General features: G+C 42.4%; 1 protein-coding gene across 2 annotated transcripts in view; it reads left to right on the top strand.

The window, feature by feature from the left end:
• Positions 1-24,185, top strand: part of lamp3 (lysosomal associated membrane protein 3) — a 46,541-nt gene that overhangs the window by 10,347 nt on the left and 12,009 nt on the right. The window contains exons 4-6 of one of the 2 annotated variants that reach the window (XM_072255229.1): positions 316-376; positions 5,445-5,618; positions 21,182-21,571. In XM_072255229.1, coding sequence (XP_072111330.1) covers positions 316-376; positions 5,445-5,618; positions 21,182-21,315 — 369 coding nt within the window. In that variant the 3' untranslated portion in view covers positions 21,316-21,571. Of the gene's footprint in view, positions 1-315; positions 377-5,444; positions 5,619-21,181; positions 21,572-24,185 lie in introns of those variants that run through there. The other variant, XM_072255228.1, reaches the window with a different exon arrangement.

The raw sequence follows: 24,185 nt of genomic DNA, 5'->3' as shown, positions 1-24,185 counted from the left end.
TGCCTGATAGATGCAGACATTGTGTGTCAAAGGGTCTGTTCTTGGGCTGTATTGTTCTTTATTGAATATGGCATCTTGCAGACAACTTATTCATATTCTTTTTCCATTGTATGTTATGTCCCAACTCAAGCAATTAGCTTTAGCCACACAAATGGCTGAATGAATTGGGTGAGGCTTAACTCTATGTTGAAGACAGACCTGGACTGACCAATGGCTGATGGTATTGATTCTATAGGCCTAATTGTCCCTGTATGTAGAGACACCTGTGCTAACTGTATTGTTTTAAACCTTTCAATAACTATCATCTGCTTGCAGGATGGGAACCAGTATTACATCAGTGAAATAAGAGTTACTCTGCATTCAACGAATATTCTGGGTAACTTGCTGTTTTATTTACTGTGAAAGTTGAATATTTGAAATAAGATTTTGTTTATAATGTAGTTTAAAGTTACTTCTATTTAAATTGCACTGTATTGTTACACTGAGAGCCTTCATCCTCTGCTTTGAACTTGCCCTGACATTAGGATGGCTGGAAGGTTCAAGTAGGGCAGGTAGTTGACTGAATTCCAGCTGGGAAATATTTGATTATAATCTCATCCCTTTTTTAAAAATCACTTTCAAATGGATTAAGCTCGCCAACTCCCAAGTCATTGACCTACTGAAGGAATAGCTGTAGATCCAACAATAATCCCAGCTGAACCTGTCACCTGCCTGTCAGAACCAAGTGCACTGGAAAGTAGTAACATAGTTCATTTAGATTTCATATTTTGTAGCTTTGGTAGAGCATTTTGCTTCAGCATTTTATATTTGAGTATAGTTTATTGCCAACATGTAAAGGTTCATTTTATTAATGTATGGAGAATACAACTCTGAAATTTGTCTCCTCCAGATAGCCATAGAGTACAGAAAACCATAGAAGTAGTTGAAAAACATCAAACTCCCCCCCCCCCAGAAAAAGAAATAAAAACTTGCAAACCCCACCCCTTCCTCGCACACAAACTAACATACCTCCTAAGCCCCAGCCCTCCAATCATCAGCAAGAAATAATGGGCATGAACACAAAAATAGAGCTGAAAGGGGGCAATGTGAACCACAGTTAGTCTGAACTACAAGATGCTGTGAAAAGTGCATCTTGCAAACTGTGCATTCAGAGCAAATCATTACAAAGTGCATTCAGGCAGAATGGGAAAACAATAATCAGAATAAAGTGCAAAAGCAACAAGAAGTGCAGATAAGCAAAAAGATGCATGATCATAATGAGGTAGATTGAGTGTATTTTATTGTACTAGAGAACCATTCGATAGTCTTACAACAATGGTGTAGAAGCAGTCCTTGAACCTGGTAAAACGTACTTCCAGGCTTTTGTATCTTCTGCCTGAGGGGAGAAGAGTGAATCTCTTTCGGTGGGGGGGGGGGGGGGGGAGGGATTAATTGTGTTGGCACCTTTGCTAAGGCAGAAAAGTGTAGAGTACATTTTTCTAAACTATTTTGTAAAATGTGCACATCTGTGCTTTTGTTATCCAATACATTTAAGTTTAACTGGAAAAATTTAATCAACTGAATTCAGCTACTTCACTATCCTAAGCTTGATTTTGGACTTGCTTTAATATTCTCTTTAAACATAAGTTAGGGGTTCCTAACTTTTTTAATGCCATGAACCCCTACCATTAAGCAAGGGGTCCGTGTTCCCCAGGTTGGGAATCCCTGACTTAATAGAGAATGTCTGCATCTTATACATTCCCTTAAGTAGTTAAATTACTATACACTTTGGGTCATTTTTGAAGTTAATGGCAGAATTGATGTTAAAACATGGCACATTTAGTAGACATAACAGCTGAATTTTGACCTCTAGATTTCTGAAAGAACTACATTTAAAGATGGAGCCGGTAACTGGCGACTTTGCGCGTGCTCTCCCGAGCAAACTGCCCTCTCCGCTATCCTATACCCAAGAAACCCTTCTAAACCTCCAATTTAGCAAGATCAGGATCAACAACACCCTGGCGAAGCTACTGACCCAGCTGGAGACCCCTGCGCCCGAACTGCTTCTTAAACTCCGGACCGCACCTGGACCCAACCAGCGAGGCCCACCATGTTTCCGGAGACCCGTGGTCTGCTACCGTGCCGGAGCGCTTGGAGACACAGCCCATTCCGACCAGCACCTCTCTGGAGCAGAGGACCACACAGAAGTGACGGCAGAGACCTCAAGGTGCCCCAGACGCTTCCCCGGAGCGACCACTGTAAAGCCCCGTTGGTGGCCATCCACAGCTGCCGGAAGTGAGGCCTCCGCTGCCGACCTCAGAAATCGAGCCTGAGGCTCGGCTGGAGCGGAAGCTTCCGCAACCGTGACTTGGCTTAAGGACTTGTTTCAGCCAGGAGCCCGGCCATCTGGAATTAGTGTCGGCATTGGGGCCCAACCCAATCGACAGCCCGGGCCCCTGGCGGCTGGAAGTGGCAGCAGAGCCTCCCCCGTCACTGGGCCCGACCCAGAGCACCAGACAATGTGACCTGCTAATCGATCCCGGTGGGATGCGTCCACCAACCGCAAAGAGCTGACAACAACACACTGCATCGATGGAAACCTGGAAAGATGCACTACTTACTGAGGAAGTGTGGGAAAAGAGCTGGGCTGCTGGTCAGGTTGAAGCTGAGGGGCTTCAGGGTCCCTATGCCCAACATCCTACTGGCTAATGTGCAAGCCATAGAGAACAAGGTGGATGATCTTAAAGGGAGACTCACCTACTGCAGGGAGATGCAGAACTGCTGTGTATTCTGTTTCACCGAAACCTGGCTCTCCCCTGCCACCCCTGACTGTGCCATCCTACCGGTGGGATTTTTGATCCATCGGATGGACCGCACGGTGTCTTCGGGCAAGACGAGGGGAGGTGGTGTTTGCCTACTGACCAACACTGCGTGGTGCTCGGACACAGTGGCACTGACAAGCTCCTGCAGCCCGGAGTGTGCTCTGAACATACTGTATGCCAACATCAGTGAACTTGAGACCAGATATATGGAGGCTTTGCTCATTATAGCCGGGGACTTTAACCAGGCCAACCTCAGAAAGGCGCTGCCAAAGTTGTACCAACATGTCTCCTGCCCCACTAGAGGCCCAAATATACTTGACCACTGCTACACAGCAGTCAAGGATGCCTACCGTTCCGTCCCACGACCTCACTTTGGAAAATCGGACCATCAGGCCGTACTCCTCCTTCCGGCTTACAAACAGAAACTGAAGCAGGAGGTCACGGTGTCAAAAGTAGTGTCACGTTGGACGGAGGAAACGGATGAGGTTCTTTGAATCGGTGGACTGGTTAGTATTCAAGGACTCGGTAGCTAACCTCAATGAGTATGCCTCAGCTGTCACGGACTTTATTTGGAAATGCACGGAGGACTGTGTGTCTTGCAAGACGATCCGGGTATTCCCTAACCGGCAACCTTGGATGAATTATGAGGTCAAGTCCCTTCTAAAGGCTAGAGCTGCGGCTTTTAGGTCCGGGGATACCAGTCGCTACACGGAATCCAGGTGTGAAATCTGGAAAGCCATTAGGGGGGCCAAGAGGCAATACTGAGCCAAGTTGGAAGCTCAGGCTAACCAGAGGGATGCCAGTAGACTATGGCAGGGTCTAAATGAGATCACTGGGCGCAAAGAAAAGGCTGGGAATATCAGTAACTGTAGCGCTTCTCTTCCTGACGAACTTAAAGTATTCTACGCAAAATTCAAACAGAAGAGGAGTGTCCAGCTCCCTCCGGATGAACTGGACCTGGTGGCACCGAGATTCATCGTCACCGAGGAGGATGTTAGAAGGGCCTTCCTGAAGATAAATCCAAGGAAGGCGACGGGCCCAGATGGCGTCCCAGGATGGGTTCTCTGGGCCTGTGCAAGCGAGCTAGCTGGAGTGTTTGCTGACATCTTCAACTGCTCCTTGCTTCAGTCTAAGATCCCCTCGTGTTTTAAGAAGGCAACGATAATCCCAGTGCCGAAGTAGAGCAAGGTGGCATGCCTGAATGACTATCGACCTGTGGCTCTGACATCAATTGCTATGAAGTGCTTCGAGAGATTGGTTATGGCACACGTCAACCACAGCCTACTGGTCAACCTCAACGCTTTTCAATTCGCCTACCGGAGCAACAGGTCAACAGCAGATGCCATCTCTCTGGCTCTACATTCCTCCTTAGAACACCTGGAGAATAAAGACGCATACGTAAGGCTCCTTTTCATTGACTACAGCTCTGCCTTTAATACCATCATTCCAAATAAACTGATTCCTAAGCTCCGGAACCTGGGCCTTAGCACTCAGATCTGCAGCTGGATCTTCAACTTCCTCACAGACAGGACCCAGGCTGTAAAAATAGGGAGCAAGCTCTCCTCTACAATCACTCTGAGCACTGGTGCCCCACAAGGCTGTGTACTCAGCCCCCTGCTGTACTCACTATACACCCATGACTGTGTAGCCAAGGTTCCATCAAACTCAATATGTAAGTTTGCTGATGACACAACAATTGTAGGCCGTATCTCGGGTAATGATGAGTTTGAGTACAGAGAGGAAATTAAGAACCTCTTGGCATGGTGCGAAGACAATAATCTATCCCTCAACGTCAGCAAGACGAAGGAATTGGTTGTTGACTTCAGAAGGAGTAGCGGACCGCACGACCCAATTTACAGCGCAAGTGGAACAGTTCAAAAGCTTTAAGTTCCTCGGGGTCAATATCACAAATGACCTGACTTGGTCCAACCAAGCAGAGTCCACTGCCAAGAAGGCCCACCAGCGCCTTTACTTCCTGAGAAAACTAAAGAAATTTGGCCTGTCCCCTAAAACCCTCACTAATTTTTATAGATGCACCGTAGAAAGCATTCTTCTGGGGTGCATCACAACCTGGTGTGGAAGTTGTCCTGTCCAAGACTGAAAGAAACTGCAGAAGATCATGAACACGGCACGGCACATCACACAAACCAATCTTCCGTCCTTGGACTCACTTTACACCGCATGCTGTTGGAGCAGTGCTGCTGGGATAATCAAGAGCACGACCCACCCAGCCAACACACTTTTCGTCCCTCTTCCCTCCTGGAGAAGGCTCAGGAGCTTGAAGACTCGTACGGCCAGATTTGGCAACAGCTTCTTTCCAACTGTGATAAGACTGCTGAACGAATCCTGACCCAGATCTGGGTCGTACCCTCCAAATATCCAGACCTGCCTCTCGGTTTTTTTTGCACTACCTTACTTTCCATTTTTCTATTTTCTATTTATGATTTGTAATTTAAAATTTTAATATTTACTCATTTTTACTATTTTTAATATTTGTAATCCAGGGAGTGGGAAATGCAGAATCAAATATTGCTGTGATGATTGTACGTTCTAGTATCAATTGTTTGGCGACAATGAAGTATAAAGTTTATTGTTGCCAGTTTTAGGCCATTTTGTGCTATTATTTTTGTTCTTGTTTTACAGACAAAACTTACCATGGCATTGCAGATGATATTAAGTTGTTTAATGCTGAACTTGGACACTCCTACAAGTGCAAAAGCAAGAGGGTTGTACCTTTTTCAACTGATTCTTTGCAGATTTTAATGGTCAACACTCAAGTCCAGGCGTTCAACATCTCTGGTGGAATGTTTGGTAAAGGTAAGAAACTTGAACATTTCCTGCCTTGCAGTTTTTTTTTTCCAAGAAATTTAAACCCCTCTTCCCCCCACCCCCGGACATAATTCCCCATTGGGGAAAATCAGGGACAGCTTAATTTTTTTCATTGATGAAAAGATAGTATTAATGCTTTCCTTCCTTAGTACTGGAAGATGTGCCACCTTTTCAATACTTGTATAGAATATATTGATTTGTTGAATTAAACAGATTACTGAATTCTGTTTGAAACCAGCATTATCTGTAAAAACAAATGCTGTTCATACAAGAACAAACCTTGAATTGCAGAATCTGCAGAACTGGATTTCCAGTATCTTGTTTCCTGATCTGAGTCCTTCCAGCATTTTGTGTGTTGCCTTGAATTTCTCTGAAACCTGAAACGCATTGATAGAGCTTGCAGGGCTGGATTGACATTTTTGGGATTATGGAAAAAGACTAATCTCTGGCATAAAGAATTGCAGAAATTCTGGTATCTTATCGTTTTTATACTTGGGTCCCATTTGAGCATGATCCCTTGCCTTGGATAAGAATCTGAATAAAATACTTAAATCCCTCTGATTTGCGACTTAGACAGTGTAGGAAGGCTTCCCCTTGTATTTCAGATATACCCCACTGATGTTTCAGTGTAGGAAAGTAGTGAAGTATTTTGATATCAGAATTGCTTGTCCAGGTAGAACATGTTAACAACAAGTCTACAGATGCTGGAAACCCGAAATACACACAAAACGCTGGAGGAACTCGGGAGTTTGGGTAGCATATGGAAATGGTTGATATTTTGCACTCTGGCCCTTCAGAGTGTTGTTTCCTATGTTACAATACTATCTTTAAAAATGGAGGTTAACAGTAGGTCGTTATTTACACAAATTGGCCTTAAGTAGAAGTACTTTTAACTTCTGTAATCCAAAGTAGTCAATAGTTACCCCTGCTCTCGGAATTCTACTAAATGTCAAGATGCTAATTTGATTGCGTTGACCCTATCAAAAGTTGGGATATAACCAGTCTAGAGTTTTCAGTCAAGTTGGTTTCTGGGAAATTAGTATGTGGTGTATCTGATTCATATAGGATTTTGCTTTTTAGCAAGATCTTTATTAATGGATTGCAGTAACTTTGCTAAAGCATGCAGACAGGTGCAAATCAAATGTGCTTGGCAGTGTGCTAGTTGGTGCTACTGCCTCTGCTCCAGGGATCCAGGTTTGATCTGTCTGAGGGCCAGTGAAATTTGCAAATGTGACCTTGTGGGTTTTAATTGAATGTTTTCCTTCTACATTCCTGATGTGTTTACTGACTAATGGAAATTACCCCATCATGGAGGAAGTGACAAAAGAATCAAAAGGGAATTGATGCACTTCAAGATAGTAAACTGCAGGGAAACACAAGTTTCCAGGAGAAATGGGTCTGATTTTACTTGGGTAGAAGTCAGTGTGGACACATTGGGTTTAAGGGTTCCCTTTTGTCTTGGTATGTCAGACCCTTAAAGGCACAGTTAGTAAGGCTGGAGGACAGGGTTGGTGAGCCTGTGGCACGTGTGCCCAAATTGAAACATGCGGACATTTTTGGCATGCAGCATGTGGTGCTGCCTCTTGTTAAACATCACCCATAATAAAAAGATGTGTAATGCTTATCTGTGAAACGGTACTTGAGCGTAAAAGCCAGGACCAACAGGATCGAAGATAGCTTCTTCCACCAGGCCATCAGACTGCTTAAATCATGCTGATACAACTGTATTTCTATGTTATACTGAGTATCCTGTTGTACATACTATGTATTTTTACTCGTGTATATGAAGCATGTAAGTAGTAAAGTCGATTCAATTCTTTACTGTCAAATGAAGCAGCAAATGGTTTTTCTAACAACCCAGGTGCAGATTATATTTTTAAAAAAACAACAACAATTTGAGATACTTTCACAGGAAATGTCTCACACCAGCTTGGTACTGGTGTACACATCAATTTGGAAAATACTTACAATATTACAATAACATTTAGAAGTGTTATTTTTCAATTGTCTTGTTAAAAGATTAAATTTTGAACAGGTTTTCAGAAATGTTTCATTTCTTTCAATCTGTTAGACTTATTAATAGTAAAACAATGAAAACACAAAGAGGCCCATTCCTTTTGCCTTAAATCCATAATTATTGCTAATAACTAATGACAATCTGTTCAAAATTACCAAGGCACATGAGAGTTTAAGATTATTGCCAATTTAGGCACCCTGTCAGAGGGCTACAGTCTGAAACTCTTGAGCTTTGCTTTTTTCATATTTTAAAATATAATTTAAGAACATTTCATCTTAACTTGATTACTCAGTCTCAATTCAGTAAGCTGGCTTTGCATAAACATTGATTTGTCACTTTGCTGTCCTATACCTTTTGTTACTTGGAGCATGTTGAGGTTTTGAATCTGCTGTTTTACAATTGTAGTATAATCTGCATTGTACTGTAATTGCAGTATTTGACTGCAAAATGTGCATGAGTTAATTTTTTAATTCCTCTGATAGTTGATTTTTGACTTTCCTTGTAGAAGAAAAATGTGAAGTAGATGCCGAGAGTAAAGTAATTCCAGTGTTAGTGGGAATTGCTTTGTCAGGACTGGTCCTAACTGTGGTTGCTATGTATACAATTGATAGAAGAGAGAAATCTGAAGGATATGAAGCTCTATAAGAAATTTAATTTTTCAAGAATAGTCTTGGGAATGAAGAGAAATTCTACCAATTGCCTTCCTTAATCTACAGCACTTGTAACTGAGTTCCTTCAATTGACTTCTGTTCAATATTAGAGAAATTGTTTTAAAGGTTTTATGATTCAACTTGTGAACAGAAATGTGATCAAGTGTTCTTGGCAAGAAGAAACTATTTTGAATTGTATACAGATACTAATGTGAGTTTGTCTGTATTTCTGATCTATTTAAATAAAGCATTTTACCACAAGTCTGGGGGAGGGGGAATTGCTGGGAGTTAGTGCATTGCACGACTATTAACACATTTAATCACATAGCAAAATTAGTGACGGAAGTTTGCTATGCTTGTTCTGTATTCCTTCAATTCCTAGCCCTTCCTGATATCAAAGAATTTCAATTTGTAACTGACTTGAGACAATTCACCTTGAGGGAGGTGGATAGAGGACTGTGGAAGGTACCTTTCTAAAAGGCACAGTATTAATGTAAAGTGGCAGGCCAGTAGTACAAAGCAGTTTTAAAATGTGAAGGACTTGGGTAAGCTATAATTTTTAGGTTAAATAGACTATTTGGAAATGCGTGGACAAATGGGTCGATAAATCCAGACAAGTTTGAGGAGTTGCACTTTGAGAGGTCAGAAGTAGGAGGAGCGTGCCATCCTTGGTAGTGTTGACATAGTGGGATCCTGGAGTGCAAGTAGATAGGATGTTAGAGAAGGAATAGGGTGTACTTGCTTTCATTGCTCAGAGTGCTGAGTCTAATTTGGCAAGTGCTGCAGTGGCAAAACATCGGTCAGGCTGTATTTTCAAAAATTCAAAGTACATTTATCAATTATATATGGAATATAAAACTTGAGATTTTTCTTCCCACAGCTTCAGAAAATGGGGAGACTGGATGAGTATGTTTTTTAAAAAAAAAGGCATCAGTGGGGTAGGCAGTCATTTAGTCCCCCCCCCCCCGCGTAGGCCCCCCCCCACATGCAAATATCAAATACCAGAGGACTTGGCTTTGTGGTAAGAAAAGTTTAAAGGAGATTTGCATGATGGTTTTTCCAAGTGGTAGAGGGAAAGTGGTAGAACAAGCTGCTAGGGAAGGTGGGGGAAGCAGATGTTGGCAACATTTAGTTATTTAAACTAATGTGAATGACCAGGACATTGGGCGACATGGACAGGCAGATAGTCAATTTAAATTGACATAGTCTGCTCAGACATTGTGGGCTGAAGGCCTGCTCCATGTTCTAAAAGATTGCTTTTTATTTGTGCAACTGAAGTATTTCGAGCCCAACAAGGAACTTGCCCTTAGTAGGGAAATGCCCATAATCAGCCAATTTGCAGCTGTTACAGAATCTTTCATCTGGGTATAAACATACGACAATGGAAGTAATGCTGCTGACCTTGCCTGTTGAAGTGTTTACATTATTCATGTCATTGGCATTTGTTTGCACCCAGTAGCCAAAATAATCTTTAAACTCTTAGGCTATGTCCACACTAGACTGGATGAATCCGTAACCGAAGGTTTTTCTCTTCGTTTTGACCCTCCGTCCACACTAAAACGGCGTTTTCCTCCCCGAAAACAGATGTTTTCTAAAACGCCCTGCAGAGTGTGTAAGTTTGAAAATGCCATTTGTGCGGAGCAGTGTGGATGGGGTAAATGGATATTTTTAAAAACACTGCCATGATGTGCCGGAACAGATGGCAACAGCGTGGCATTTCATTGTTTTCTTGAACCCCCTCCCCCACACAACCTAACAACTTCAGAACAGACGGCAATGAGATGGAAGCCAGAAGAGTTAGAAACGTGCTCACCAAATACTTTGCCCCTTAGCTTACTGAATAAATAAGTATACTCACTTTGCCCTGTTTTCTGTCCTTGCTTGTATAAAGGTGGTTTACCTATTTATGCAAGTGCTTCTCTGACAATAGATGTGTAACAGCCTAATGTAACATTGTATGGAAATACAAGATAACACTGATGCAGACATGTTTTATACATTTAACAAGGTGCTTTACAATGCCCCTCCCACTTTCAAATCTCTTATTAGCTCTTCTTTCAGTTAGTCCTGATGAAGGGTCCCGGCCCGAAACGTCGACTGTACCTCTTCCTATAGATGCTGCCTGGCCTGCTGCGTTCACCAGCAACTTTGATGTGTGTTGCTTGAGAGTTAGTTTTTCAATGTTCGTCATCAGCCGGGTCATACTGTCCATGAACTCCTCTTCGCTTGTTTTCTGTGTGTCCTGTGCATGCCCAGTAGGAGGAGGTTTGCCCAAATATCCGTTCTAATGTGGACAGTGATGTCTTTTTTAAAAGCACTTGGTGTGTATGCCTATTGTTTTTACGCGAAATTGGCGTTTTCAAAATTGTCCGGTCTAGCGTTGACCTAGCCTAAGATCTGGTCCCTTCTGCATTAATTCTTGATCATATTGGAGAGAATACTGGTGATAATGATTAGGATGGAAAAAAACTCAAGATTTTATGGCACTCCCTTAATGCAAGTACCTTGAGTAGAGGGAGTGTGAATGCTAACCAAATATTCTCTCTCTTTTCCCCCCCCCCCCAAGCTTTGGCATTTATATGTAAAACTTGAACATTGACAGACCATATACAACTGAATTTCTGTTAGGAAGACTTTGCCCCATGGGGGAAGTTTCAAGAAGCAGTTGGCTAAAATCAAATTCTTTCTTCCTCCAAAACTGACATGATTAAGGGCCGGCCCCAGGAGTGGAGGTCCCGGGTTCGAATCCAGTCGGATCTGCTCCTGCGTACGCTTTCCATCCATGCCGGGTTGAGTGTCGAGATCGCAACTCGACCTCATTAAAATAAAAAGGGAAAAAATACTGTGAAAATATCTGTGCACGCCACAGTCTCTCTCTCGCTCTGCACCTTGTAAAAAGCCATGAAAAAGCCATCATCATGGATGTACACGCAGACGCATGCGCACAGACTCGCACGCGTGTAGGCACACACCAAAAAAACACATGATTAAATTGATACAGTGGCTTGTTTTAGAACATAGAAATCTACAGCACATTACAGTCCCTTTGGCCCACAATGTTGTGCTGAACATGTAACCTACTCTAGAAACTGCCTAGAATTTCCCTACCACATAGCCCTCTATTTTTCTAAGCTCCATGTACCTATGTAGGGGTCTTCAATTGGAAACTGTTCTAATTTTGCTTAACATCCTGTTGCTAAACAGAATGAGCAGATTGAGCCATTGAGGTGGAATTTTGAGATGGTGGTTGGATAATGGCAGTGAAGATTGGGTGCAATTGGAGTGGGGGAAGGGTGAGTAAGTGGGTAAAATGTGTGGGTAATGAATGGATGAAACAAAGGGGATAGGGTGTGGGAAAGGGACCAAAAAGGAGAGCCAGAGGAAAGTTGGGGTGGGGAGATAGGTGTGGGTTACCTGAAACTTGCCAACTAAATGTTCTTGCTATTGGGCTGTAGACCACTCAGACAGAATGAGGTATTGTCCTAGCTTTGTTGGGCTTGAACCTGGCAGTGGTCTAGGCAGAAGACAGACAGTTCAGTGCAAAAATGAGAAGGGTAATTGAAATGGTAGGCAACGAGGGGCTCAGTTCATTGGACAAATCAGCTGCAAACTGGTGCTAACTGCCCTTCATCTTTCCCTATTATCACCTTATTTATCTGATTTTTAGCACTGGTACTTTTAGTGTTCCTACTTCTCCATCTTGGCTGTCTCCACTTCACTCTCCCCTCCTACCCAGCACCATTCTGCCCACTTTTCTCTCTCATCATCCACTTGCCTCAATTCCAACCCTCTCCTACACGGTCTGTCTTCCTGTTGTCCTTTACCCTTCAGTCAGAATCACCACCAGCATGCTAGATTTATAACCTTCTGCAGCTTCTTTCGGTCCTGTGCAGTAGCCCCTCCAGAGGGTGATGCAACCTGTCAGAATGCTCTCCATGGTACAACTATAGAAGTTTTTGAGTGTCTTTGTTGACATGTCAAATGTCTCCAGACTCCTAATATAATGCAGCCACTGTCTTGCCTTCTTTATAACTACATTGATATATTGGGACCAGGTTAGATCCTCCGAGATCTTGACACCCAGGAACTTGAAGTTGTCCTCCAATTGCCCATTGACCCCTGTCCTACCATTAACCCTCTTCTCTGTGGGCTATCTTGTCTACATCTTGCTGCAGGGTTTTGACTTGAAACTTCCTGTACCCCTACAGACACTGCTTGATTCAAAGTTCCTCCAAGATTGTTTGCGGTCTCTTGTGTCACTAACTTTCCTGGACTCGTCTTGGGAGTGTGGGCAAGTGTAATATAGCCATTTGAATAGTAGCAATGTTTGGAAAATGCTGAAATTCCATTGTGATAAAGACTACTGAAGCATACCTAATCATTTGTTAGCCTTTCACAGAAGGTAAAAGGCATTAACAAACTTTACAATTTGAGGATGTAATTAGTAAGATGTATATAGGGAACCTTTGTAATTGTGGAAATGCAATTTCTCTGGTTATGGCATAAGATGAAGCCATGTGGATTTACCATAAACTAGTTACTTTCATCTAGCTAATTAATTTTGGTGCAGGATTTTATTTGCAATACAGTTCCACTCATTGCTAGATAATATAACTTATCTAGGTGATTATACAAAAGGTGAGTAGGAATGTTACAAGGACACGCGCAAAGAGAAATGAGTGGGTACAATGGCAGATGGGGTATATAAGAGTTGAGTTTCAATTTTGGTAGGAGGAATGGAATACTTCTTAAATGAAGTTCATTAACTGTTCAGATTAGCCTGCCATTCTTGGTGGGCTGCAATCATCATGAGCAGTCGTTTGTTGGTAATGCAACACAAGCTTTTGAAAAGAGCTCAGGGCCTTTCAGAACTATTTGACAGGCTGTAGTTGTAATTTCTTGGGCACTTGCAAGGGGCCAATAAAAATGAAGGGAGGGGCCATTGGGGGATGGGCCATTTGGCTTTGAGCACAGGCGGGAACCCAAGTGTGAGAAATTGGAGGTGTAACGGGTGTAGGCAGGATGGTAATTAATGCAATAGAATGTGCCTCCTGAGATGTGGGATTGCAGGGTACTTAATGGTCTCCCTGGTGACTACATCTGCGAGAAGTCCTTCCAACTGAAGTTCCTGACTGAGGCCAAGGAGCTGGATGTACTTGAGACCATCCAGAGACTGAAAACCTCATAGATGAAACTTTTTCTGGGGCGGTCACACCCAGAGCGCAGGCCTCAGTAGTAAATGAACAACCACCAGGAGATGTAAGTGGAGTAGGCAATCAATGCAGGATTCCTCTGTAACCACTTTTTTAAGCAACAGGTATACACCTTTGGAAACTGCTGGGGGACTAACCTTTCAAGACCTGACAGCAGCTAAGCCAGTGGGACTGTGGCAGGCTCTGGTGTTCAGCAGGGAAAGGTAATGTCAGGCGGACCAAAAGTGGTAAGAGATTCAATAGTAGAGGGAGAGACGGGAGATTCTGTAGCCACAACAGACACCAGGGTTGTGTGTGGCCTCCCAGGTGCTAGGATCGAGGATGTTTCAGCGGTGAAGAAGATTATCAAGAGCAGCCAGAGGTCAGGGTGCACATTGACACCAAAGATGAGGGGAGAAAGGGGAAAGAGCTCCTGTGTAGGGAGAATAGGGAGTTGCGGATAGAGTCTGAAGAACAGGACCTCCAAGGTAGTTGTCTTTGCGTTATTCCTGGTGCCATGTACCAGTCAGGGCAGGAATAGGATGATAGTACTGATGATCTGATGCAGGGGGTATGATTTCAGGTTCTTGGATAATTGGAACCTTTTCTGGGGCAGGGGTGACCTGTTCAAGAGGGATGTGTTACACCTAAACTAGGGGGGAACCAATATCCGGATTTGCTAGATCTACTCGGGAGGGTTTAAACTATTTTGGCAGGGACATGAGAACCAGAGTACCAGGTCAGAAAGTGGGAGGATGGACAGGAAGGTAGACATCAGGACTAGTTTCAAAACACAGGAGCAAAGTAATAGATATAATGGGACAGGTAGCCTGAACTGTTTGTATTTTAATGCACAAAGAGGTTGTAAAGGTTGAACTTGAGAGCATAGACTGGTACATGGAACATGATATTGTGGCCATTGCACAGACTTCGTTGAGAGAGCAACAGGAGTGGGTGCTTAATGTCCCAGGATTTCAATGTTTTAGAAATGGAGATGAGAGGTGGGAAGTTGCACTAATCAGGGACAATATAACAGCTGCATTTGAGGGGACATAAAGGAAGGTTTGTCCACTGGGTCTATATGGGTAGAAGTCAAAAATGGGAGGGGTGCAATCACTCTGGGATTGAATGACAGATCCCCCAATAGCCAGTGGGACAATGAGGAAGATGTATACAGGCAGATTAAAGAAAGGTGTGTAAAAACAAAAGGGTTGTTGTCATGGGGGCTCCTTGTCCTTAATACAAACTGCAGCCACCTTTGAGCAAGTGGTTTAGATGGGGTAGAGTATGTTACGTGCATCCAGGAGGATTTCTTAAATCAATATGTAGATAGTTCAACAAGCAACTGAATGGCAGAGCTGCCATCAGAATGACCTACATCAGTTCTGCCTTGTTCAATTATGTAGTTGAATACTAAAATCAAAAATGGTCTCTTGGTGTTTAACACTTTAAAGGTGTTGACAATTGTTAAAATTTTTCAATGTATAAATAAATACTTTGTGTTAATGAGTTATTGAAAGCAGATCCCCCACGTCTGAAAATTAAAACTACAGATGTTGGAAATTTGAGGAAAAACAATGCTGGAAATATTCAAGTCTGGTAGAATCCATGAAAAACAAGCTATTTAATACTTTGGGTCGAAGATGTCTAGCAGAGTTTAAATTATGTTTAATCAAACTAGTACATGGATGTTTAAGGCCAACTGATTTTGTGAGTTGGACTATTGATCTCTGAACCTATTCCAGTGTTTCCCTAAATAAAAGAGTAGTTATTACTCGGGGTTATGAATTTGTTTTAAAATAAGGGAAATAAAAACTATGCTGAAGATTCTCTGAGCAACGTCTGCTGAGCATTTATATGAGTCAAAACCCTTCCTTCAGCACCAAGTTCAAAAGCAGTCATTTTAAGCTGTAGGAAATGGATAGATGAAGGGAAAGAAGGAAATCTGAAAGGGTAAGGCAAGCAATTGATCATTAGCTGAATATCAAAATATCCTGATCCTGGAAACTTGAAATAGAAACAATAATGGAAGCCTTCTGCATATACAACATCATCTGTGGAAAGAGTATTCCTCAGCATTTTGGGAAATGCAGAATTCTGATCTGCTCTTTGATCATCGGGAAATCCTCATGGTTCAACATCTACCAAAGCAGGTGGAGGCAATTTCCACTCCTTGGGTTCCTACCCTTTGTATGCCGTGGACCCTGTGCTTAATGGGATTGGTCCATGGCATACAAAGGTTGGGAACCCTGCTTCATTCTAACTAAGTCTCTTGTTCCAGCACATTCTATTCTCCAGATGTTCAGTTCCCCTGCTTTGAATCACACATGGAGCCCGAGTTTCTGCACTCTTAAACATGCCTGGTTGGTTAGGATTTTTCTTACCAAATTCACATGAAAGACATTGTTTACCAGTTTTAATAAAAAGTGCACTTAGTTGTGTTGCAGTATCAATAAATTTGCTGTAATTTGTTTATTGTCACTAACTGGGGTACTGTGAAAGCTTCTCTTGCACATTGCTTGTACAGCCCAGATCATTACCCCGGTGCATTAGGGTAGTACACAGGTAAAACAAATCGTGCAGAAAAGTGCAACAGCTGCAGAGAATGCAGTATAGGTAGACAAGATGTAAAGTCATAAGATGTTCTGGAAGTCTGCCTGTTGAGCACAAGTTCTGAGTTGCTGAATTCTTGGAGTTTTATTTTATATAGATTGGCTTAAGCTGCAGAGACTGCCTGGAGCAGAGGTTCCCAACCTTTTTTATGCCATGGACCAATACTATTAAGGAAGAGGTCTGTGGACCCCAGGTTGGGAACCCCTGGCTGAGAGCAAAACTGGGGAGAATAGTAGGTGGAAATCTTAGGTTAAGATGAGTTCTGGAGAACACAACTGGTTGGGCAATATGTAGAATCTGCCTGTTGCTGTTAGGCCTTCACACTGTTTCAGTGATTTTCGCCCCATTATTTCTACACAAACTCACTTGACAATCCCATTCTTTCACTAGTATTCCTTGTATCCCGTTCTCCTAAATTCCCATCTTAGCCCCTGGATTCTACCATTTCCCCATACAATAGGGCATTAGAGAATGGACAATTAACCAACAACATTCTTAATAAAGTGAAGAAAGGAAATGAGTTCTGCTGTTTATATATGTGCGGGATTTTTGAATTGAATAACATGGGCAATCATTCATATGCGGAGTGTCCACAAGTCAGGTATTCCAAATCTGGGGACTCCAATGGAGAGGAGTCCCCAGATTTGGAATAGTTTACAGTGATGGCAAACTATCTGCTCAGTGCAGGAGGCTACTTAAAGGATTTGATTTGGAAACTGATGAAAGAGTCTCTTGTATTGATTGTTGTACAATGATACATTATCAATTGAGGTGGTTAATTTAAGCATCAACTCTTTCTTTTCTGCCTACGATAAAATCAGGATTATCTTGTCTGTAGACTGTCCACGCCCAAGAACATCACTATTAAGGGAAAAGTTTCCTGAAGGTAGAGATCTCCTCTTGGGATTGAAAGGGGTGGTGGTAGGAGAAGGGTTGGTACAAGACAGACTGTCCGTAATGCATGGGTTACTTGGAGTCGCTCTTTAAGAATGGCATGCATTCATTCAAGGCAGAAGGAACAAACTTTCCTGAAGATTATGTCTTGAAGATTCTCCTCAAAGGAAGAAGTTTTAGAATATTTTTAAGGCTATTGTAGATGGATTTTTGATAAGCGGTGGATGAAGGTTTAAGATTGAATGGAGGTGAAGCTTTCGTCAGATCAACCACGATCTTACTAAATGCTGGGGCAGGTACCATGGGCTAAGTGGTCTACGCCTGCTCCTAAACCACATGTTCATGGGGGGTGGGGAGAGAGAGAGATTTGTTTTATTTGTCATCTGTACTGTACATTAAAACATAACAACCAATACAGTCTGAGAATGTGCTTTGGGCAGGGGGGTCAAAATCTGCAAGTATCCTGACACTTCTGGTACCAACATACTGTATCATGTCCACAACTGACTCACCCTAAGCAGAACATCTTTAGAATATGGGAAGAAACTGGAGCACCCGGAAGAAATCTGTGTGGTCACGGGGAGAATGTGCAAACTCTCTGTAGAGGTGGGAATTGAACCCTAATCGCTGGCACTGTAAAGTGTTACACTAACTACAATGCTACCATGCGGCTTCCCAGCAGACTGATTAAAATCCAGGCCCGACCTCTTATGGGGTACCTGTGGGATGAATTGAGGCTTCTAAAAATAAATGGAAGCAAAGGATTCTAGCTGAAAGGGGAAAACAAAGGAAATTAATGCTATAAAGAATAAATGTCATAGCCTTAAACAAAAATGTACAGTGAGTTTGACTTAAGAGCTATTCCCCATTACTTGAAGTCAAATTGCAGCATAGGTAATATGGGGTAACAAGAAACTGAAGTTCACACTCTGCAGATCTAATCAGTCTGGCTGAAGTTACATCTGTAATTTTGTTGGGGGGGTGGTGGAGTGGTAAAGGGTATGTAGTTCAGAATCAGGTTTATTAAGACCGGCATGTGATGTGAAATATGTTAAGTTAGCAACAGCTCAATGCAATACATGAGAGAGAAAAAAATAATAATAAATAAACAAGTAAATCAATTACTTATATTGAATAGATTTTTTTTAATGTGCGAAAACAGAAATACTGTACATTAAAAAAGTGAGGTAGTGTCCAAAGTTTCAAAGTCCATTCAGGAATCGGATGGTAGAGGGGAAGAAGCTGTTCCTGAATCACTGAGTGTGTGCCTTCAGGTTTCTGTATCTCCTACCTGATGGTAACAGTGAGAAAAGGGCATGCCTTGGGCGCTAGAGGTCCTTAATAATGGACGCTGCCTTTCTGAGAGACTGCTCCCTAAAGATGTCCTGGGTACTTTGTAGGCTAGTGCCCAAGATGGAGCTGACTAGATTTACAACCTTCTGCAGCTTCTTTCCGTCCTGTGCAGTAGCCCCTCCATACCAGAGTGATGCAGCCTGTCAGAATGCTCTCCACGGTACAACTATAGAAGTTTTTGAGTGTATTTGTTGACATGCCAAATCTCTTCAAACTCCTAATAAAGGATAGCCACTGTCTTGCCTTCTTTATGACTACATCGGTATGTTGGGGCCGGTTTAGATCCTCAAAGATCTTGACACCGAGGAACTTGAAGCTGCTCACTCTGTCTACTTCTGATCCCTCTATGAAAATTGGTATGTGCTCCTTCGTCTTACCCTTCCTGAAGTCCACAATCAGCTCTTTTATCTTACTGACGTTGAGTGTCAGCTTGTTGCTGTGGCACCACTCCACGAGTCGGTATATCTCACTCCTGTACGCCTTCTCATCACCACCTGAGATTCTACCAACAATGGTTCTATTGTCAGCAAATTTGTAGGTGGTATTTGAGCTATTCCTAGCCACATGTTATACAGAAAATAGAGCAGTGGGCTAAGCACACACCCCTGAGGTGCGCCAGTGTTGATAATCAGCGAGGAGGATATGTTATCACCAATCCGCACAGACTGTGGTCTTCTGGTCAATTATAAACCTTCAGGTTATTCCATTTTCCAGATGTTCTTTTTCCCCTAACATTGCATTTCTAATGAATTAAGCATGCAATTATGTGAAGGTTCAAAAGTAAAATACTCCAAATACTGGAAATCTTAAATAAAAGCAGAAAATGCTGGAAATGTTCTGTCCATTAGGCCAGGGGTCCCCAACCTTTTTTGCACCGCAGACCGGTTTAATATTGACAATATTCCTGCAGACCGGCCGACCGGCAGGGTGGGTGTTAATCACGACCGGAATATAGGTGATAAGTCACTTATGAGTGACTAATTACACTCAATTTTGTTTCTAAAGGGCTTTATCTAATGAATTTAATATTAAGCACACAGCGCATATTTTCCTCGCATGAATATAGTGATAAGTCAATAATAACAGTGGTCCCAAACCTCCGGGCCGCGAAGAATACAGCGGTACAGCGGTAACCAGAACGCACCCAGCACATCTTTAAGAAAAAAGCCAAAATAAACAAGCTAATTAATTAGGTGCCGCCTGGCACGTAAATGTCGGCCCAGATCAGAGGTGACACAATTGGCAATGGCCTCTGATCTGGGCCGACATTTATGTGCCGGGTGGCACCTAATTAATTAGCTTGTTTATTTCAGCTTTTTTCTTAAAGATGTGCTGGGTGCGTTCCGGCCACCGCTGGACCGCTGCATTCTTCGCAGCCCGGAGGTTGGGGACAACTGAATTATAAGTCAATAGCATCATAACATTTTAAGTAACATTTGGATATTAAACACAGAGTGCATATTTTCCTCGTATGAACATATAAAATCATTGAAACACACCAATATCGCTGAATCAGTGGGAGCCCTGGGCTTGTTTTCCTGCAACAAGACGGTCCCATCGAGGGGTGATGGGAGACAGCGATACTCGAAGGTGGTTCCTTATGTCCAGTCTATTCTGCAATTTAGTTTTTGTTGCATTCATTGCAGAAAACCCCGCTTCGCAGAGATATGTTGGAAATGGAAGCAATGTTTTCAGTGCTTTGGTGGGTATCTCAGGATATTCAGCCTTGACTTTGATCCAGAATGCCAGCAGAGATGTTATGTCAAACATACTTTTCAGCCCACCGTCATTTGCAAATTGAGGAGTTGATCTTTTTCCCGCGCTGACATGAAGGATTCACCGGAAACATTCACAAATGGGTCACGGACACATTCCTTTGCAAGTCTTGGGTCATTTGCGTCTTGGGTCACTGATGACCTCACTTGCGTTAAAGTTCAACAGTGGGCGTGACAGGGAATTGAGGAAAGGTGCAGCTGACTCATATCGTTTAATATTGCCGAATCATATCGTTCCCTCGCGGCTCGTGGACCGGTCGCACATGCTTTGCGGCCCGGTGGTTGGGGACCGCTGCATTAGGCAGTGGCTATGAAGCAAGTAGTAGTTAGAGGCAAGGATATTACTCATTTTCTGGGAATCCTACATCAGGAGTTCCCAATTTTTAATACGCCGTGGACCCCAGGTTGGGGACCCCTGTGCACCAGGAAATTTGGGACTCCGGTATAAATGCAGAAGTCACAATCTGGTTAGTGGAGGAGCTTGTTGAGATTCATCAGTGTGCATGCTAGCTTCTGATTGAAATCTGGCACAGTATGTAATCCCCATGGGTTTCAGTAGGAAAGGAGCAAAAGAATAGGATAAGTTTTTAATTTGGGATTTTCGTTTAATATTTTCAATTTTTAACTGTTCGTTTTTGATTATTTTTGGAAAGGTATGTAATTTTAATTTTAATAGTCATAACTCTGAATATCAGAAAGCATTGAAAAATTAGGAAAATTGAAAATCAGAAAATTCTAATAAGAAATAAAAGAGATTTGTTTGAGAGATTTAGAGCATAGCAGATGATAAACAAGGGCCAGGATTTAGCTAAAGATCAAAAGTTTGTAGATGAATGATGAGACTACTGCTAGTGTTTTGTGATGCAGTAGTAATCCACCTCAAGGATTAGCTTGCCTGGCTTAAGGACAACCCATGTGATGAGTACCCTAGTCAACAGTATCTGGGCACAGTGTATTGGGTTGGTGCATTTTGGAAGGTCATTAAACCAAAACGTTTACTTCATATATTTTTAGAAATAATAGAATGGTGCTTTACTCTTGTCTTTTCTTTTTATAGCAGAGGAATGTTTCGTGGACTATGAGAGAGTTATTCATATCATAGCAGCAGTTATTGCTGTGCTGATCATTATTATAATCGCTGTGTGTTTGATCTATCGACGGACCCGAGCTGCAGGCTATCAGCGAATCTGAGGAGAGAAATGAGGTTTTGTTCAGAAGATGCTTTTTGGTTTCCTTTGCCTCTCATTAACATTGATGGTGCGAGTCTTGGCCAAAAAACAAACTTTCATCCCATTCAGTGCCCCTGGAGATTGCCATAGACATGCATATAGAAATATTGGTGGAGGATGGGAGTTCCATTTCCGACTGGGATTTTCAGCTTTTGTACTTTATACTTCCTGCATTTCTATCTTCAGAAATGATTAGTAATTAAAATCATATAGCTTAATGCTTTTGTTTGTTGTGACTCGGTCATTCTCTGTTTAAAACCAATTTTATTGATGTTCATTTTGAACATTTTCACTTACTCTTTGCTGAAATGTAAAAAAAACAAATTAATGACCAATCACACTGTCTTATGTTTCAGTACAAAATTTCTTTCTTTAAAAAATATATTGTGAATAATATTGAATCCAGATCTATCAGAAATGTCAAACTCCAGTAATTATTTTATGCATTTTGAAATGGGCCATGTTGCAGTCAGTTTGCTGTTGTTTGTTGTTTAAAATTGCTGGTTGAAATACATTAGCTTGTAATAGTTCTGGAATTGCCTGAATATAGAAGCTGGAAAAAATCTTAAATAAAAAAAAGATAGAAATACTCAGCAATTCAGCCTTCAACTATGAGGGACAAGATCTCTAATTCTGCCTCTTGAACATCCCCGTTTTACTCATTTCACCACTGGCAACCAGGCCCTCTGGTGCCAGGGCATGGGAGGGAGGACAGAGGGCAAATTCTCTTGCCCACAGTGCCTCAGTGCCCAAGAAGAGTAGGATGTGATCTGCCTTAGCGACTATCGTCTAGGAGCATTCACATCTACTGTGATGAAGTGTTTTCAGAGGTTGGTTATGACTAGAATTATTTCCCATCTCAGCAAGAATCTGAACCCATTGCAATTTGCCTATTGCCACAATAGGTCTATGGTGTCCTCGATTTCATTGGCTCTTCATGCAGCCTTGGATCCCCGGGACAGTACAATTACCTATGTTAGGATGCTGTTTATTGACTACATCTCAGCATATAATACAATCATTCCTACTGTTTTGCTGGAAAAGCTCCAGAACCTGGGTCTCTGTACCTCCATCTGCAACTGGATCCTCAACTTCCCAACCAGAAGACCACAATCTGCATGGATCAGAAATAACATCCCCAGCTCACCCACAATTAACATGGCACACCTCAGGGATGTGTGCTTAGCCCACTGCTCTACTGTCTCTACACCCATAACTGTGTGGCTAGGCACAGCTCAAAAGCCATCTATAAATTTGCTAATGGCACAACAATGGGTGGCAGAATTTCAGATGGTGATGAGAAGGCGTGCCAGAGTGAGAAATCAGCTAGTTGAGTGGTGTCACAGCAATAATCTTGCATTCAATGGCAGTAAGACCAAACAATTGATCTGATTGTGGATTTCAGGAACGATAAGATGAGGGAACACACACCAGCCCTCATAGAGGGATCAGAAGTGGATAGAGAGAATAATTTCAAGTTCTTGTGTGTCAATATCTTTGAAGATCTAACTTGGACCCAACATATCAATGCAGCTACAAAGAAGGCAAGACAGCAGTGATAGCTCATTAGGAGTTTTAGGAGATTTTGTGTGTCACCTAAATCACTCTTAAATTTCTACAGTTCTACTGCAGAGAGCATTCTGACTGGCTGCATCACCGTCTGGTATGAGGGGTCTACTGCACAGGATCGAAGTAAGCTGCAGAGAATTGTTGACTTAGTCAACTCCATTATGCGCACTAACCTCCGTATGTCCAGAAAGGTGTTTCAGAAAGGCGGCGTCCATCATTAAGGATCACCATCACTGGGGTCAGGCCTTGTTCTCATGGCTACCATCAAGAAGGAGGTACAGAAGCCTGAAGGCACACACTCAACCATTCAAGAACAGCTTCTTCCCCTCTGCCTTCCGATTTCTGAATGGATATATCATTCAGATACATACATGAGCACAAACGTCGCTCATTATCTGGCTCTGCTACCAGCCGCGGGACTCGGTGAGAAGGCCAGCTTTCATAAACAATATACGTATTGGGTCAACGTGAATTGGGGTTCAACCAAACAGGGCCATCATGATGTTCCTAAATTTAAAGAAACCTTGATTTCAGCGAATGCTGTGAACATACTGCAAAAACACAATTGTCGGTCGGCAAGAAATAACAGGTCATACACAATATAAAATTACAAAAAAGAGTATTTACAAGTTTCAGCTTTATCGAACAGTAAGTAGGAAAAAGAAAATAAGAAGATTAAAAGGGTCCATTATAGTACACCAGTCCAAATATGCACATAAAGTTGGAGTTCGTTCTGGAGTTGTCTTTTCACTCACACGGTCTGCATGAAAGCGCACACCACATTCTGAACTTTGCTCGAAATCCATCTTGAACAAATGGGCGCTCTCGCAGGAGTATTGGCCCTTCCCTGAGGCCATTCATCTGCAGAAAGCACTTTGTGCAATGGGGATGCTCCTTCCCATGGCATTCGCAGCCATCTTCCCTCCTGTCCTCTCCACAGCTCCTGTCAAAAAACTTCGAACCACCCTGAGGTCCGTCTTAAATCTCTCTCCACCCTGCTCTCAAACTTTGTTGATTCTGCCATCCTGATTGGCTGACACAACATTCTTAAGTTGAGCAGCAGGGCTGCTTATTTCTAGCCAAAACCAAAACACTACTGGCAGGACACACTGTTTTTGCACATGCTGCTAAACTGAAATACTTACAGCATAACAGCAGAAATTCTAACCAGGGCTTTACTACTGTCTTATCTGCTCAGCACTAGTCATGACTGAACCTGGCAGGACTAACAAGTTTTAATCTGATATCTTGGTTCTGGAATTG

This window comes from Mobula birostris, chromosome 4 (assembly GCF_030028105.1).
Source record: "Mobula birostris isolate sMobBir1 chromosome 4, sMobBir1.hap1, whole genome shotgun sequence".
NCBI classification, from domain to species: domain Eukaryota; kingdom Metazoa; phylum Chordata; class Chondrichthyes; order Myliobatiformes; family Myliobatidae; genus Mobula; species Mobula birostris.
The sequence above is the reverse complement of the archived record's forward strand: the minus strand, read 5'-3'. Positions and strand labels throughout refer to the sequence as shown.